Source organism: Genypterus blacodes, unplaced genomic scaffold (assembly GCF_046128005.1).
Source record: "Genypterus blacodes isolate CSIRO-AG114 ecotype Tasmania unplaced genomic scaffold, CSIRO-AGI_Gbla_v1 ptg000064l_1, whole genome shotgun sequence".
Lineage (NCBI taxonomy): Eukaryota > Metazoa > Chordata > Actinopteri > Ophidiiformes > Ophidiidae > Genypterus > Genypterus blacodes.
The window spans coordinates 839,035-854,652 of NW_027466876.1; the positions used below are offsets into that span (position 1 = coordinate 839,035).

At 40.9% G+C, this 15,618-nt stretch overlaps 2 protein-coding genes across 3 annotated transcripts; both read left to right on the forward strand.

The window, feature by feature from the left end:
• Positions 1–971: 971 nt before the first annotated feature.
• LOC143004059 (E3 ubiquitin/ISG15 ligase TRIM25-like) lies at positions 972–3,400 on the forward strand. Of its 2 annotated transcripts, XM_076154902.1 has the most exons (3): positions 972–2,032; positions 2,257–2,368; positions 3,220–3,400. In XM_076154902.1, the coding sequence occupies exons 1-2, from the start codon at positions 1,003–1,005 to the stop codon at positions 2,349–2,351; spliced, it is 1,125 nt and encodes a 374-aa protein (XP_076011017.1). In that variant the 5' UTR covers positions 972–1,002; the 3' UTR covers positions 2,352–2,368; positions 3,220–3,400. The 2 variants fall into 2 exon arrangements, with proteins under 2 accessions (XP_076011017.1, XP_076011018.1); XM_076154903.1 differs by lacking the exon at positions 3,220–3,400 and having other exon boundaries at positions 972–1,983; positions 2,092–3,211.
• Positions 3,401–5,797: 2,397 nt separating this feature from the next.
• LOC143004163 (uncharacterized) lies at positions 5,798–12,947 on the forward strand. The gene is given in 4 exon segments (XM_076155069.1): positions 5,798–7,462; positions 7,807–7,825; positions 10,492–11,615; positions 11,617–12,947. Coding segments are annotated over 4 exon segments (3,309 nt in total). The 5' UTR covers positions 5,798–5,807; the 3' UTR covers positions 12,128–12,947.
• Positions 12,948–15,618: the final 2,671 nt, after the last annotated feature.

Sequence of the window (15,618 nt, forward strand, 5' to 3'; positions counted from 1 at the left end):
AAAGAGGACTTTGGACCACGGAGCAACAGTCATGTCATGTGCTGGTGTTGGTCAATGCAGCCATCTACCAGGAAATTTTAGAGCACTTCATGGAGGACTTGGCACCTGCCCACACTGCCAAAGGTATCAAAAGCTGGTTCAGTGACCATGGTGTTACTGTGCTTGATTGGCCGGCAAACTCGCCTGACCTGAACCCCATACAGAATCTATGGGCTTCCATTACACCTGAGCAATGCCCCAGGCTGATCGCCTCCATGCCACAGCGCATTGATGCAGAAATTCATGCAAAAGTAGGCCCAACCAAGTATTGAGTGCATAGAAATAAACATTAATTCAGAAGCCTGACATTTCTGTTTAAAATATCCTTTTTTGATTGATCTTATGTAATATTCTAATTTTCTGAGACACTAAATTTTGTGTTTCCGTTAGCTGTAAGCATAATAATCGAAATTTCAAGAAATAAAGGCTTGAAATATTTCACTCTATGTGTCATTTATCTATATAATATATGGGTTTCACTTTCTGAGATGAGTGACAAAAAATATTGGACTTTTTCATGATATTCTAATTTTTTGAGATGTACCTGTATATCCCAGCATAATAACAAAGGAAAGGGGGTTTGTGACAATGTACCCTCACTCATTTATATTGAATATATTTTGATGTAAGATAGATAACATACAACTTTTGCCACGCTAAAGAAACGTTACAAAGGTTACAAGACAGCACAATGGAATATGGTCACAGTAACTTTCGCTTTCCTGGAACGAACCAGAACATGATGGGAGTGAACTTTGCTCACACATTTCCTCCTCTGCCTCTTCACAGATCTGTTACTGTAAAGATGGGTGTAAGCCACGTTTGCTTGAGTTCAGAGCTGACGAGCCACATTTACAGATCAGCAGTGAAGTGAAACAACAACCGGGAGGGGGAGCTTAATGTAAGATCTCATTTTCTGGGAAAGGGAAATTCAGGCGTTCACTGTCGCAGCAGAGAGGCGAAATGGCGCAGCAAGAAATAATCTGCTGTTCGATCTGTCTGGATCTGCTGAAGGAGCCGGTGACTGTTCCCTGTGGACACAGCTACTGCATGAGATGTATTGAAAACTTCTGGGATGGAGAGGATGAGAAGGAAATCTACAGCTGCCCTCAGTGCAGACAGACCTTTACTCCGAGGCCCGTCCTGGGGAAAAACACCACGTTGGCCGATTTAGTGGAGAAGTTGAAGAACATGGACCTCCAAGCTGCCCCTGATGATCGCTGCTATGCTGGACCTGCAGATGTTGGTTGTGATTCCTGTACTGGGAGAAAACTGAAAGCCATCAGGTCTTGTCTGGTTTGTCAGGTCTCTTACTGTGAGAAACACCTCCAGCCTCACTACAACTCTCCTGGCTTCAAAGATCACAAGCTTGTCGACGCCTCCAAGAAGCTTCAGGACAACATCTGCTCTAATCATGATGAGGTAATGAAGATGTTCTGCCGCACTGATCAGCAGTGTATCTGTTATCTCTGTTCTGTGGATGAACATAAAGGCCATGACATAGTCTCAGCAGCGGCAGCGAGGACTGAGATGCAGAGAGAGCTCGGGGAGAGTCAACAAAAAGTCCAGCAGAAAATCCAGGACAGAAAGAAAGACGTGACGGTGCTTCAGCAGGAGGTGGAGGCCATCGATCGCTCTGCTGATGAAGCAGTGAGGGACAGTGAGCAGCTCTTCACCCAGCTGATCCATGTCATAGAGAAAAGAAGGCCTGAGATGATGCAGCAGATCAGATCCAAGCAGAAAGCTGAAGTGAATCGAGCTGAAGAGCTTCAGGAGAAGCTGGAGCAGGAGATCGCTGAGCTGAGTAGGAGAGACGCTGAGCTGCAGCAGCTGTCCACCATGGAGGATAACGCCCAGTTTCTCTCCAATTACCTCTCACTGCCACATCTCAGTGAATCATCACACTCAGACATCAAGATCTATCCTGTGAGGAACTTTGAGGAGGTGACGGCCGCTCTCACAGCGGTCACAAATAAACTACAGGACATTTTGAGTAAGGAATGGGACAACATCTCACTGGTTGATGTGGATATTTCACTGTCACCAGCAGAGCCCGAGACCAGAGCTGATTTCTTAAGATATTCACATGAAATCACAATGGATCCAAACACACCACACGCACGTCTGTCATTATCCAGGAAAAACACTCAGGTAAAATTTTTAAAAGAAAAAATGTCATATTCTTCTCACCCAGACAGATTCACTTCTATATGTCAGGTCCTGAGTACAGAGAGTCTGACTGGGCGTTGCTACTGGGAGGTGGAGTGGAGCGGGTCATCAGTTGGAGTAGCAGTGGCATACAAGGATATTGACAGAACATCGCAAGGAGGTCAATTTGGGTACAACAAAAAGTCTTGGTCTTTATATGATTACGGCCAAAGTTGTCAATTTCGACATAATCTCATCTCTACTCCCCTCTCATTCTTTGAGTCCTACAAAATAGGAGTGTACCTGGATCACAGTGCAGGTCTTCTGTCCTTCTACAGTGTGTCTGAAACCATGACTCTCCTCCACAGAGTCCAGACCACATTCACTCAGCCGCTCTATGCTGGATTTTGGCTTAAAAGTTTTGGAGACACTGTTAAATTGCGTAGACTGGAGTCATCAAAAGGTTAAATTTATGTTTCCATCTTTGATGCTCAGTGTTCATCACTGTGAGGTTCCTGCTCTCCCAGTGATCAACTGTCAACCAAACTCTGTAGGCTTTAGTTTAATATCATTTTTTTCTGAATGTTAATGATGTTTAGATGTGTGTAGGTTTCCTGTTTTATCTTCCAGTAGGTGGTGCTCTTATTTTGTGTCTCTTTACTCTTGGTGTTCATCACTGCTTATGATAAAATCAACATTTGTAAACATTGAAATTCAAACTGCTGTTTACTCTAAATAGTTCTTATGCCTGTTCAATATATGTAATGTATTTTCCTAACAGAGAAATCGGTACAATTTCCTTTATTATGATCAACAAATGTTTAAATCTATAAATTAAACAGGATGTGGATCATTTCATTATTTTCCTTTACATTGCTGATGCAGCAATTCTTTTGACTGTGCGGAAGACTGAATATGAAGTTGAAATACCAGGGTTTCATGACTTAATATGTCAGCAAAGTGAATGTTTCCTATTTGTGTTAATGTTTTATTTTAATATATTATTTTATTGCATTCATATTTTTTTCCAAGAACAAATGAATGATTTCCAGAGGCGGGGCACAGATTACTAAACATATTGCATTTTGAAGGAACTTTAATGGAAACCTGGCGCCCCTTGGAGACATATACACATGTATGGTCAAGATCAGATCAACGGAATGTATAATAATAATAAATAATAATAAAAGTTAAAGGAAACATTCAATCCACACAACTGGATTGTTTACGCTTCTTTTTTTCACTAAAGGGAGGAGAATACCAACTGCAGCAAAATCCCAGCAGAGCCTGAAAAGTCAAAAAAAGACAGAAAATACAATTGAATTGAACTATTCCAAAGGTAACACTATAGTATAAACATTAAAAAATAAGTTGTAAAAATGTTGAGGTGTATTTTATTATATCGCTTTCCTTGTTTCCGCCTCCTGCTTTCATACCGGAAATCAAGTCCCAAATAGAAACAAAACCAGCTCCGAAAACAAGCTGCAAGTGTTTTAAATCAGTGTTGTGTCAGTATTTAATCCATGAATCCAACTATTCATATACTTCGATATACCCAATAAAAATTTAATACGTTTAGTTTGACCAGCACTCCGTGTTGAGGCGAAGAACACACAGTAGCTGCTAGCAGGGCGGGGCGTCCTGTACGTACATTACATTACATTACATTACGGTCATTTAGCAGACGCTTTTATCCAAAGCGACTTACAATAAGTGTGTTCAACAAAGGTAGATAAAAGAACTTCAGGTCACAAGAAATCGTAAGCGCATTTCCTTCCTAAACCAACAGCTAAGAGCATAACTAGAGCTAGAGTAGTGTAATGTGCGTAAGGCTCCGCAAATGACGCAAATGACTCCTCTGGATTTGGTTTTCTTGAGCTTCTAAGCCATAATTATCAAAATGAAAACAAATAAAGGCTTGAAATATTTCGCCTTGTGTGTAATGAATCTATAATATATGAGTGTTTCACTTTTTGAATTGAATTCCTGAAATAAATGAACTTTTCCACAATATTCTAATTTATGGGGATGCACCTGTAGATACTTTTATATTGTGCTTTTTTTGAAAAACAGTTATAAACTTTATTCCAATAATCAATATTTGATTTGATTGAAATTTGAAAATTAAAACCCTCCGCTTCTACAGTTTACATCCTTTTAAAACCGGTCAAGTCTTGGTTATCAAAGAATATATTACTCAGCCTGTGCTGAGCCATTCCGTTTCATGTTCATGGGATCAATATTTATTTGGTGTATTCTCTCCCTGCTCTTACTTGAGGATCAATAAAAATACCTCTCATGGCCGAAATCAGTTTATGGTGCCTTCCTTCCTTACATTTGTACTTATATCTGAATGTATCTTTGCATAACTGTTTCTGGTACTAAGAGAACTGAAAGCACTGATAAATGCACATGAAAATGCAAATGAAAAGCGACACAATACAAACACATTTTACATCTGAGAAAAGGTTGGAAATGACAAGATGGCAGTGAACACAGTTTTAAAGTCAATCAAAAATTGGTCACCTTCATCTGTATAAGTGACCTCTGTCAGTCATTTTACTGAAATGTGGAAAGGACATTGTCGCCTCCTCGTGGACATATAATGAAATGTAGCCTCAGTGAACACGTGGACATATGGAAGAACTGAGCATGAAGAAATGGAATAAGGGTGTTTTGTATAAATAATCTGGAAGATCAGTGTGTTTTTGTAATACTTCAAAAAATAACATCATGAACCATCTGTACGTGGGGAAACTCAAGAACAGATGGACAATAAAAGATTGTCTCTGCCCAAAAGAGTGCGGCAGGAGGGTGTAGGGGGCGAGGATGAAGGGCCAGGGGAGGCTTAGGTTAGGGGTAAGGTTGGGCTGATGGGGGAGATAAATAAACCAGACCAAGTCAATGCAGCCTCCCCAAAGCCACAGGTTGTTGTATGCTTCCAATATTCATGTTTCCTACATTGCAACCCCCCTGAGGCCACATGTAAGAACTCATGCTTTCCTGCTTCAACTTCATTCATGATGTCCACTATAGTCACATAGTTTCATTTATAAACATTCTTTTGAAGACTCATTATCAGTGTAATAACTAGTACACAGTGATCAGGACAAATACACTCATCTTATTTCCAAGAAGCCACTGCTTATGTGTGTCCTATTTCAAACAACCATCTGACTTTTTTGCTAACTGTTTGACCATTGAAGCTGCCTATGGCCACACTAACAGAAAACATACGTGCTTTCCTATGAAACTATGACAATATCCCAGCATAATTACAAAAGAAAGGGGGTTTGTGACAATGTGGCCTCACTCATTTATATTGAATATATTTTGATGTAAGATAGATAACATACAACTGATGCCCCGCTATAGAAACGTTACAAAGGTTACACGACAGCACAATGGAATATGATCACAGTCACTTAAGCTTCCCTGGAATGAACCAGAACCTGATGGGCCTGTGTACGTGTAACCCACGTTTGCTTGAGTTCAGACCTGAATAGCCACATTCACAGATCAGCAGTGAAGTAAAACAACAACCGGAAAGGAGGAGCTTTATGTACGATCTCATTTCTGGGAAGGTGAAACTCAGGTGTTCACTGTCGCAGAGAGGTGAAATGGCGCAGCAAGAATTTCAGCTGCATCAAGAAAAAATCTGCTGTTCGATCTGTCTGGATCTGCTGAAGGAGCCGGTGACTGTTCCCTGTGGACACAGCTACTGCATGATATGTATTAAAAACTTCTGGGATGGAGAGGATGAGAAGGAAATCTACAGCTGCCCTCAGTGCAGACAGACCTTTACTCCGAGGCCTGTCCTGGGGAAAAACACCATGTTGGCTGATTTAGTGGAGGAGTTGAAGAACATGGACCTCCAAGCTGCTCCTGCCGATCACTGCTATGCTGGACCCGCAGATGTTGGTTGTGATTCCTGTACTGGGAGAAAACTGAAAGCCATCAAGTCGTGTCTGGTTTGTCTGGTCTCTTTCTGTGAGAAACACCTCCAGCCTCACTTCAACTCACCTGGCTTCAAAAATCACAAGCTGGTCGACCCCTCCAAGAAGCTTCAGGACAACATCTGCTCTAATCATGATGAGGTAATGAAGATGTTCTGCCGCACTGATCAGCAGTGTATCTGTTATCTCTGCTCTGTGGAAGAACATAAAGGCCATGACATAGTCACAGCTGCAGCAGCGAGGACTAAGATGCAGAGAGAGCTCGGGGAGAGTCGACAAAAGGTCCAGCAGAAAATCCAGGACAGAAAGAAAGACGTGACGGTGCTTCAGCAGGAGGTGGAGGCCATCGATCGCTCTGCTGATGAAGCAGCGAGGGACAGTGAGCAGTTCTTCACCCAGCTGATCCATGTCATAGAGGAAAAAAGATCTGAGGTGAAGCAGCAGATCAGATCCCAGCAGAAAGCTAAAGTGAGTCAAGCGGAAGAGCTTCAGGAGAAGCTGGAGCAGGAGATCGCTGAGCTGAGTAGGAAAGATGCTGAGCTGCAGCAGCTGTCAGACATGGAGGATCACACCCAATTTCTCTCCAATTACCTCTCGCTGCCACATCTCAGTGAATCATCACACTCAGACAGCGTCAAGATCTATCCTGTGAGGTACTTTGAGGAGTTGACGGCCGCTCTGTCAGCGGTCACGAAGAAACTACAGGACATTTTGAGTAAGGAATGGGACAACATCTCACTGGTTGATGTGGATGTCTTACTGTCACCAGCAGTGCCGAGGACCAGAGCTGGATGCTTAAGATATTCACTTGAAATCACAATGGATCCAAACACACCACACGCACGTCTGTCATTATCCGAGGGAAACAGAGAGGTAACATTTATGAACAACAGAATGTCATATTCTCCTCACCCAGACAGATTCACTTCTGTATGTCAGGTCCTGAGTACAGAGAGTGTGACTGGGCGTTGCTACTGGGAGGTGGAGTGGAGCGGGTCATCAGTTGGAGTAGCAGTGGCATACAAGGATATTGACAGAACATCGCGAGAAGATAAATTTGGGTACAATGAAAAGTCTTGGTCATTATATGCTTCCGGCCAAAGTTGTCAATTTCGACAAAATTGCATCTCGACTCCCCTCTCATCCTGTCAGGCCTGCAAAATAGGAGTGTACCTGGATCACAGTGCAGGTCTTCTGTCCTACTACAGCGTGTCTGAAACTGAAACCATGACTCTCCTCCTCACACATCAGACCACATTCACTCAGCCGCTCCATGCTGGATTTTGGCTTTTTCATTGTGGAGACACTGTTGAATTTGTGTAGACAGGAGTCATCAAACAGTTAAATTTATGTTTCCATCTTTGATGCTCAGTGTTCATCACTGTGAGGTTCCTGCTCTTCCCAGTGAGCAGCTGTCAACCAAACCCTGTAGGCTTTAGTTAAATATCATTGTTTTGAATGTTAATGATGTTTAGATTTGTGTAGGTTTCCTGTTTTATCTTCCAGTAGGTGGTGCTCTTATTTTGTGTCTCTTTACTCTTGGTGTTCATTACTGCTTATGATATAATCAACATTCGTACACATTGAAATTCAAACTGCTGTTTACTCTAAATAGTTCTTATGCCTGCTCAATATCGGTAATGTATTTTCTCTTTTACTGCAGGACCCTAACAGAGAAATCGGTAAAATTTTCTTGATTATGATCAAAAAATGTGTAAATCTATAAATTAAACAGGATGTGGATCATTTCATTATTTACCTTTACATTGCTGATGCAGCAATTCTTTTGACTGCGGCTGAATGAATGTGAAGTTGAAAACCAGGGTTTCATGACTTAATATGTCAGCAAAGTGAATGTTTTCTATTTGTATTAATGTTTTTTTTATTATATATTATTTTATTGCAATCATATTTTTTTTGAACAAATGAATGATTTCCAGAGACGGGGCACAGATTACTAGACATATTGCATTTTGAAGGAACTTTAATGGATATCTGGCGCCCCTTGGAGACATTTAGACACGTATGGTCATGATCAGATTAATGGAATGTATGATAATAATAAATAATAATTAAAGTTAAAGGAAACATTCAATCCACACAACTGGATTGTTTACGCTTCTTTTTTTCACTAAAGGGAGGAGAATACCAACTGCAGCAAAATCCCAGCAGAGCCTGAAAAGTCAAAAAAAGACAGAAAATACAATTGAATTGAACTATTCCAAAGGTAACACTATAGTATAAACATTAAAAAATAAGTTGTAAAAATGTTGAGGTGTATTTTATTATATCGCTTTCCTTGTTTCCGCCTCCTGGTTTCATACCGGAAATCAAGTCCCAAATAGAAACAAAACCAGCTCCGAAAACAAGCTGCAAGTGTTTTAAATCAGTGTTGTGTCAGTATTTAATCCATGAATCCAACTATTCATATACTTCGATATACCCAATAAAAATTTAAGACGTTTAGTTTGACCAGCACTCCGTGTTGAGGCGAAGAACACACAGTAGCTGCTAGCAGGGCGGGGCGTCCTGTACGTAATGTGCGTAAGGCTCCGCAAATGACGCAAATGACTCCTCAGAATTTGGTTTTCTTGAGCTTCTAAGCCATAATTATCAAAATGAAAACAAATAAAGGCTTGAAATATGTCACTTTGTGTGTAATGAATCTATAATATATGAGAGTTTCACTTTTTGAATTGAATTCCTGAAATAAATGAACTTTTCCACAATTTTCTAATTTATGGGGATGCACCTGTAGATACTTTTATATTGTGCTTTTTTTGGGAAAAACAGTTATAAACTTTATTCCAATAATCAACATTTGATTTGATTGAAAATTCAAAATTCAAACCCTCCGCTTCTACACTTTACGTCTTTTTAAATCCGGTCAAGTCTTGGTTATCAAAGAATATATTACTCAGCCTGTGCTGAGCCATTCTGTTTCATGTTCATGGGATCAATATTTATTTGGTGTATTCTCTCTGCTCTTACTTGAGGATCAATAAAAATACCTCTCATGGCCGAAATCAGTTTATGGTGCCTTCCTTCCTTACATTTGTACTTATATCTGAATGTATCTTTACATAACTGTTTCTGGTACTAAGAGAACTGAAAGCACTGATAAATGCAAATGAAGATGCAAATGAAAAGCGACACAATTGAAACAAATTCTACATCTTAGAAAAGGTTAGAAATGATTAGATGGCAGTGAACACAGTTTTAAAGACAATCAAAAATTGGTCACCTACAGCTGTGTAAGTGACCTCTGTCAGTCATTTTACTGAACTGTGGAAAGGGCATTGTCGCCTCCTCGTGGACATATAATGAAATGTAGCCTCAGTGAACACGTGGACATATGGAAGAACTGAGCATGAAGAAATGGAACAAGGGTGTTTTGTATAAATAATCTCAGTGTGTTTTTGTAATACTTCAAAAGATAACATCATGGAACATCTGTATGTTGGGAAACTCAAGAACAGATGGACAATAAAAGATTGTCTCTGCCCAAAAGAGTGCGGCAGGAGGGTGTAGGGGGCGAGGATGAAGGGCCAGGGGAGGCTTAGGTTAGGGGTAAGGTTGGGCTGATGGGGGAGATAAATAAACCAGACCAAGTCAATGCAGCCTCCCAAAAGCCACAGGTTGTTGTATGCTTCCAATATTCATGTTTCCTACATTGCAACCCCCCTGAGGCCACATGTAAGAACTCATGCTTTCCTGCTTCAACTTCATTCATGATGTCCACTATAGTCACATAGTTTCATTTATAAACATTCTTTTGAAGACTCATTATCAGTGTAATAACTAATACACGGTGTCCAGGACAAATACACTCATCTTATTTCCAGGAAGCCACTGCTTATGTGTGTCCTATTTCAAACAACCATCTGACTTTTCTGCTAACTGTTTGACCATTGAAGCTGCCTATGGCCACACTAACAGAAAACGTACGTGCTTTCCTATGAAACTATGACAATATCCCAGCATAATTACAAAAGAAAGGGGGTTTGTGACGATGTGGCCTCACTCATTTATATTGAATATATTTTGATGTAAGATAGATAACATACAACTGATGCCCCGATATAGAAACGTTACAAAGGTTACAAGACAGCACAATGGAATATGGCCACAGTCACTTAAGCTTCCCTGGAATGAACCAGAACCTGATGGGCCTGAACTTTGCTCACACATTTCCCGCTCTGCCCTTTCACAGATCTGTTAATGTAAAGATGGGTGTAAGCCACGTTTGCTTGAGTTCAGACCTGAATAGCCACATTCACAGATCAGCAGTGAAGTAAAGCAACAACCGGAAAGGAGGACTTTTATGTACAATCTCATTTCTGGGAAGGTGAAACTCAGGTGTTCACTGTCGCAGAGAGGTGAAATGGCGCAGCAAGAACTTCAGCTGCATCAAGAAATAATCGGCTGTTCGGTCTGTCTGGATCTGCTGAAGGAGCCGGTGACTGTTCCCTGTGGACACAGCTACTGCATGTTATGTATTAATAACTTCTGGGATGAAGAGGATGAGAAGGAAATCTACAGCTGCCCTCAGTGCAGACAGACCTTTACTCCGAGGCCTGTCCTGGGGAAAAACACCATGTTGGCTGATTTAGTGGAGAAGTTGAAGAACATGGACCTCCAAGCTGCTCCTGATAATCGCTGCTATGCTGGACCTGCAGATGTTGGTTGTGATTTCTGTACTGGGAGAAAACTGAAAGCCATCAAGTCGTGTCTGGTTTGTCTGGTCTCTTACTGTGAGAAACACCTCCAGCCTCACTATGACTCACCTGGCTTCAAAAATCACAAGCTTGTCAGCGCCTCCAAGAAGTTTCGGGACAACATCTGCTCTAATCATAATGAGGTAATGAAGATGTTCTGCCGCACTGATCGGCAGTGTATCTGTTATCTCTGCTCTGTGGATGAACATAAAGGCCATGACATAGTCTCAGCAGCAGCAGCGAAGTCTCAGATGCAGAGAGAGCTCGGGGAGAGTCAACAAAAGGTTCAGCAGAAAATCCAGGACAGAAAGAAAGACGTGACGGTGCTTCAGCAGGAGGTGGAGGCCATCGATCGCTCTGCTGATGAAGCAGTGAGGAACAGTGAGCAGATCAGCCAGCAGATAAGTGTCATAGTGAAAAGAAGGCCTGAGGTGATGCAGCAGATCAGATCCCAGCAGAAAACTGAAGTGAGCCGAGCTGAAGAGCTTCAGGAGAAGCTGGAGCAGGAGATCGCTGAGCTGAGTAGGAGAGACGCTGAGCTGCAGCAGCTGTCCACCATGGAGGACCATCTCAGTGAATCATCACACTCAGACATCAAGATCTGTCCTGTGAGATACTTTGAGGAGGTGACGGCCACTCTGTCAGCGATCACAAATAAACTACAGGAAATTTTGAGCGGGGAATGGGACAACATCTCACTGATTGATGTGGATGTCTTACTGTCACCAGCAGTGCCGAGGACCAGAGCTGAATTCGCGTAAAATCACAATGGATCCAAACACACCACACGCACGTCTGTCATTTTACAAGGGAAACAGAGAGGTAACATTTATGAACAACAAATGGTCATATTCTCCTCACCCAGACAGATTCACTTCTATATGTCAGGTCCTGAGTACAGAGAGTCTGACTGGGCGTTGCTACTGGGAGGTGGAGTGGAGCGGTACAGGAGTTGGAGTAGCAGTGGCATACAAGGATATTGACAGAACATCGCAAGGAAGTCAATTTGGGTTCAATGAAAAGTCTTGGTCATTATATGATTCCGGCCAAAGTTGTCAATTTCGACATAATCTCATCTCGACTCCCCTCTCATTCTTTGATTCCTACAAAATAGGAGTGTACCTGGATCACAGTGCAGGTCTTCTGTCCTTCTACAATGTGTCTGAAACCATGACTCTCCTCCACAGAGTCCAGACCACATTCACTCAGCCGCTCCATGCTGGATTTTGGCTTTATTGTTTTGGAGACACTGTTGAATTTGTGTAGACAGGAGTCATCAAAGAGTTAAATTTATGTTTCCATCTTTGATGCTCAGTGTTCATCACTGTGAGGTTCCTGCTCTGCTCTTCCCAGTGGGCAGCTGTCAACCAAACCCTGTAGGCTTTAGTTAAATATCATTTTGTTTTGAATGTTAATGATGTTTAGATTTGTGTAGGTGGTGCTCTTATTTTGTGTCTCTTTACCCTTGGTGTCCATCACTGCTTATGATAAAATCAACATTCTTACACATTGAAATTCAAACTGCTGTTTACTTAAATAGTTCTTATGCCTGATCAATATCTGTAATGTATTTTTTCTCTTTTAGTGCAGGACCCTAACAGAGAAATCAGTACAATTTCCTTTATTATGATCAAAAAATGTGTAAATCTATGGATTTAACAGGATATGGATCATTTCATTATTTTCCTTGACATTTGAAAACCAGGGTTTCATGACTTAATATGTCAGCAAAGTGAATGTTTCCTATTTGTATCAATGTTTTATTTCAATATCTTATTTTATTGCATTCATATTTTTTTCCAAGAACAAATGAATGATTTCCAGAGGCGGGGCACAAATTACTACACACGTTGCATTTAGAAGGAACTTTAATGGAAACCTGGCGCCCCTTGGAGACATATAGACATGTATGGTCATGATCAGATCAATGGAATGTATGATAATAATAATATATAATAATAAAAGTTAATGGAAACAGTTTATCCACACAACTGGATTGTTTACGCTATCTGTATAGGGAGGAGAATAACAACTGCATCAAAATCCCAGCAGAGTCTGAAAATTAAAAAATATATGAAAGATACAATTGAATTGAACTCTTCCAAAGGTAACACTATAGTATAAACATTAAAAAATAAGTTGTAAAAATGTTGAGGTGTATTTAATTATATTGCTTTCGTTGTTTCCGCCTCCTGCCTTCATACCGGAAATGAAGTCCCAAATAGAAACAAAACCAGCTCTGAAAACAAGCTGCAAGTGTTTTAAGTCAGTGTTGTGTCAGGATTTAATCCATGAATCAAACTGTTCATATATTTCAATATATCCAATCAAATTTTAAGACGTTTAGTTTGACCGGCACTCCGTGTTGAGGCGAAGAACACACAGTAGCTACTAGCCGCAGAGCGAGGCGTCCTGTACGTGATGTGCGTAAGGCTCCGCAAATGACGCAAAACGACTCTCCCTCCCGCCAAAAGCAGGTGACAATGTTTACAACTTTGATTAGCTAGATAGGATGAAGCGGAACTATGGTTTTTGTCGCGAAAATGTTATAAAGCACGTCATGAAAATATTTGCGGGAACAGTTATCAGGTAAAGTTATGTTCTCGCCATGTTTGATGTCAACAAAAAATTGTATCATTATTTTTTTTTATGTGCTAGCTTGCAGTGCGTCTTTACTCTGTTTGTCTTGCTTGCCGGACTCTTCCAGGTCTGTGTGTTCTGTGTCTGTGTGTCTGACAAAAGTGAGAGTGAAATACAACTATTACTACGTTTGATTAAAAACAAAATAGCGACAAACTGTGTTAAAACTGCAGCACGGAAAACATAACCGCGTGCACGAAACGAATTTCCAGCAACGGCCACTGTGGGGCGTTGTTCAGTCAGTACAGTATGCGGGCGCACGTCATTCTAAAACAACTAATGATTATTTTGTCTCTAGTTACAAATCTGGACAAAATGCAAGATGGAAATCAATGGACTGACATCGATGATTGAATTGTTGATTAAATATTATATTCCACCTTTCAGTGTTAGTGCAAATCAAAGTGTGAGCCGTATAATACATTCAACATATATAGGTTAACTGTTGAAGACGATGGGAAATTCTTCCATTTTTCTGTTTTTTTCCCTTTTGCATCTTATCTTTATCTAGACAAAAAAGAGAGAGCCAAATAAAGCAGGATTTTAATGTTTAAAATTAGAAATAGTTTGCATGTTTGCTGTCCAACGTGCAAGTTCAACTTTTAAACCACTAGAGGGCAATGTTTTCAAAAGAATCAAACAGCTCAAACAAGTGTCCCTACTTTCAACAATACAATCCTAATCTGATCCAAATGCTGATAATCAGATGCGTTTAGGAGTCTGATTTATGTAGTGCCAATAATCCATCATAAAATACATTAATGTTTTTTTTGACAAATACTTTCTGTCTTGGGTGTGCACTAACAAACTTAAAAGCAGGCATTTCAGTTTTAATTAAACTCAGTGTAAGCAGAGACAGGCCTGAGCCGCACCTACAGTCAGCCCTGAAACATCATTATGTAACGTCCCAACAATGACAGATGGAAAGACTCTTTATGGAATTTTACAGTGCCATCGCAGGGGATTGTGGCATTTAATTATTTAAACATTTTGCCAAATTCCAACATGTCCCAATTCTACACTCCCAGGTACAACATTTCCAATTTTTGATTGGACTTAATACCGTATTTAGTGATTTGGATGAACTATAACAAATTCAGAAATTGTGACAACTATTTGGGGATATTTTGCCACAGTTTTGACATTTGGGGTTTCTATGACATAACATTTCTGAATATGAACAATATCAGAAGTGCAATATCAAATTTAGGAGTTTGAGGGCGCTATAACACCTTAGTGGCAAATTTGACATTTTGATGAGATGCCAATGGGGACTATAGGAATTCGGACTATTGTAGTGCTATGACATATTTGGGTATTGTGACACACATATGGTGGCATGTGTCAACTTTTCAAATTTGGTTGTTCTATGTACTAATTGTGTGATGATGAAAGCTCTCCTAGGCTCTGTATCAAATAGATATTTTAGATTAAGGACTTTGAGAAACAACATTCAGAGGTGCGACACAAACTATAGAGATTTGGAAGTACTGTACTCTGATTGTATGTCATTTGAACAGTTACCATAAGAACGCAGCAGGGCAAAGCAAAATGCTGAGTAAATGATAATTCATTTACTCGCATTTTGCTTTGTAATTCTACTTTCAGTGATGTTTAAACGTCAGCAATTGCAGTCATTTTTGCTGCTGAACACTTTCCAAATTCAACACACTCAAATATCGGGATGTTCCTTTTTTTCAGGTTTCCAAAACGGTGGAAAACCAGGACGCATCAAAAAAAAAAAGGGAAGGATGGGGTTCAGTTGACGATTTGTGGAATATTTTCCCATTGATTCACCGTGAATTAAAGGGGGACGGGGGGGACGGGGTCCTGCGGGGGGAAAAGTCTCCCCCCCCCCCCCCCCCCACACACACACACACACCTCCGCCCTTCCCCAAAAAGCAGATCCGCGCCGCTGTCTGAGACGCACAGAAGCCCTTCATCACCGGAAAGGAATGCAGAAAACTATGTAAAAGTTTCCGAGTGTGTGTGTGTGTGTGTGCGTGTGCGTGTCTGTCTCTCCCCGCACTTTCTCGAGGTTACACATCATTTGGCCCCGCTGGATGTCGTCAGCTCTGAGCGGCGGCGGGGGCCGGGCCGGGTTTTTTTGGGAGCAG

Coding starts and splice junctions, on each gene's coding strand:
- LOC143004059 (XM_076154903.1), top strand. CDS start 1,003: ATGGCGCAGCAAGAAATAATCTGCTGTTCGATCTGTCTGGATCTGCTG. Junction 1,984..2,091: donor CTGTGAGGAACTTTGAGGAG/GTGACGGCCGCT, acceptor TCACCAGCAGAG/CCCGAGACCAGAGCTGATTT.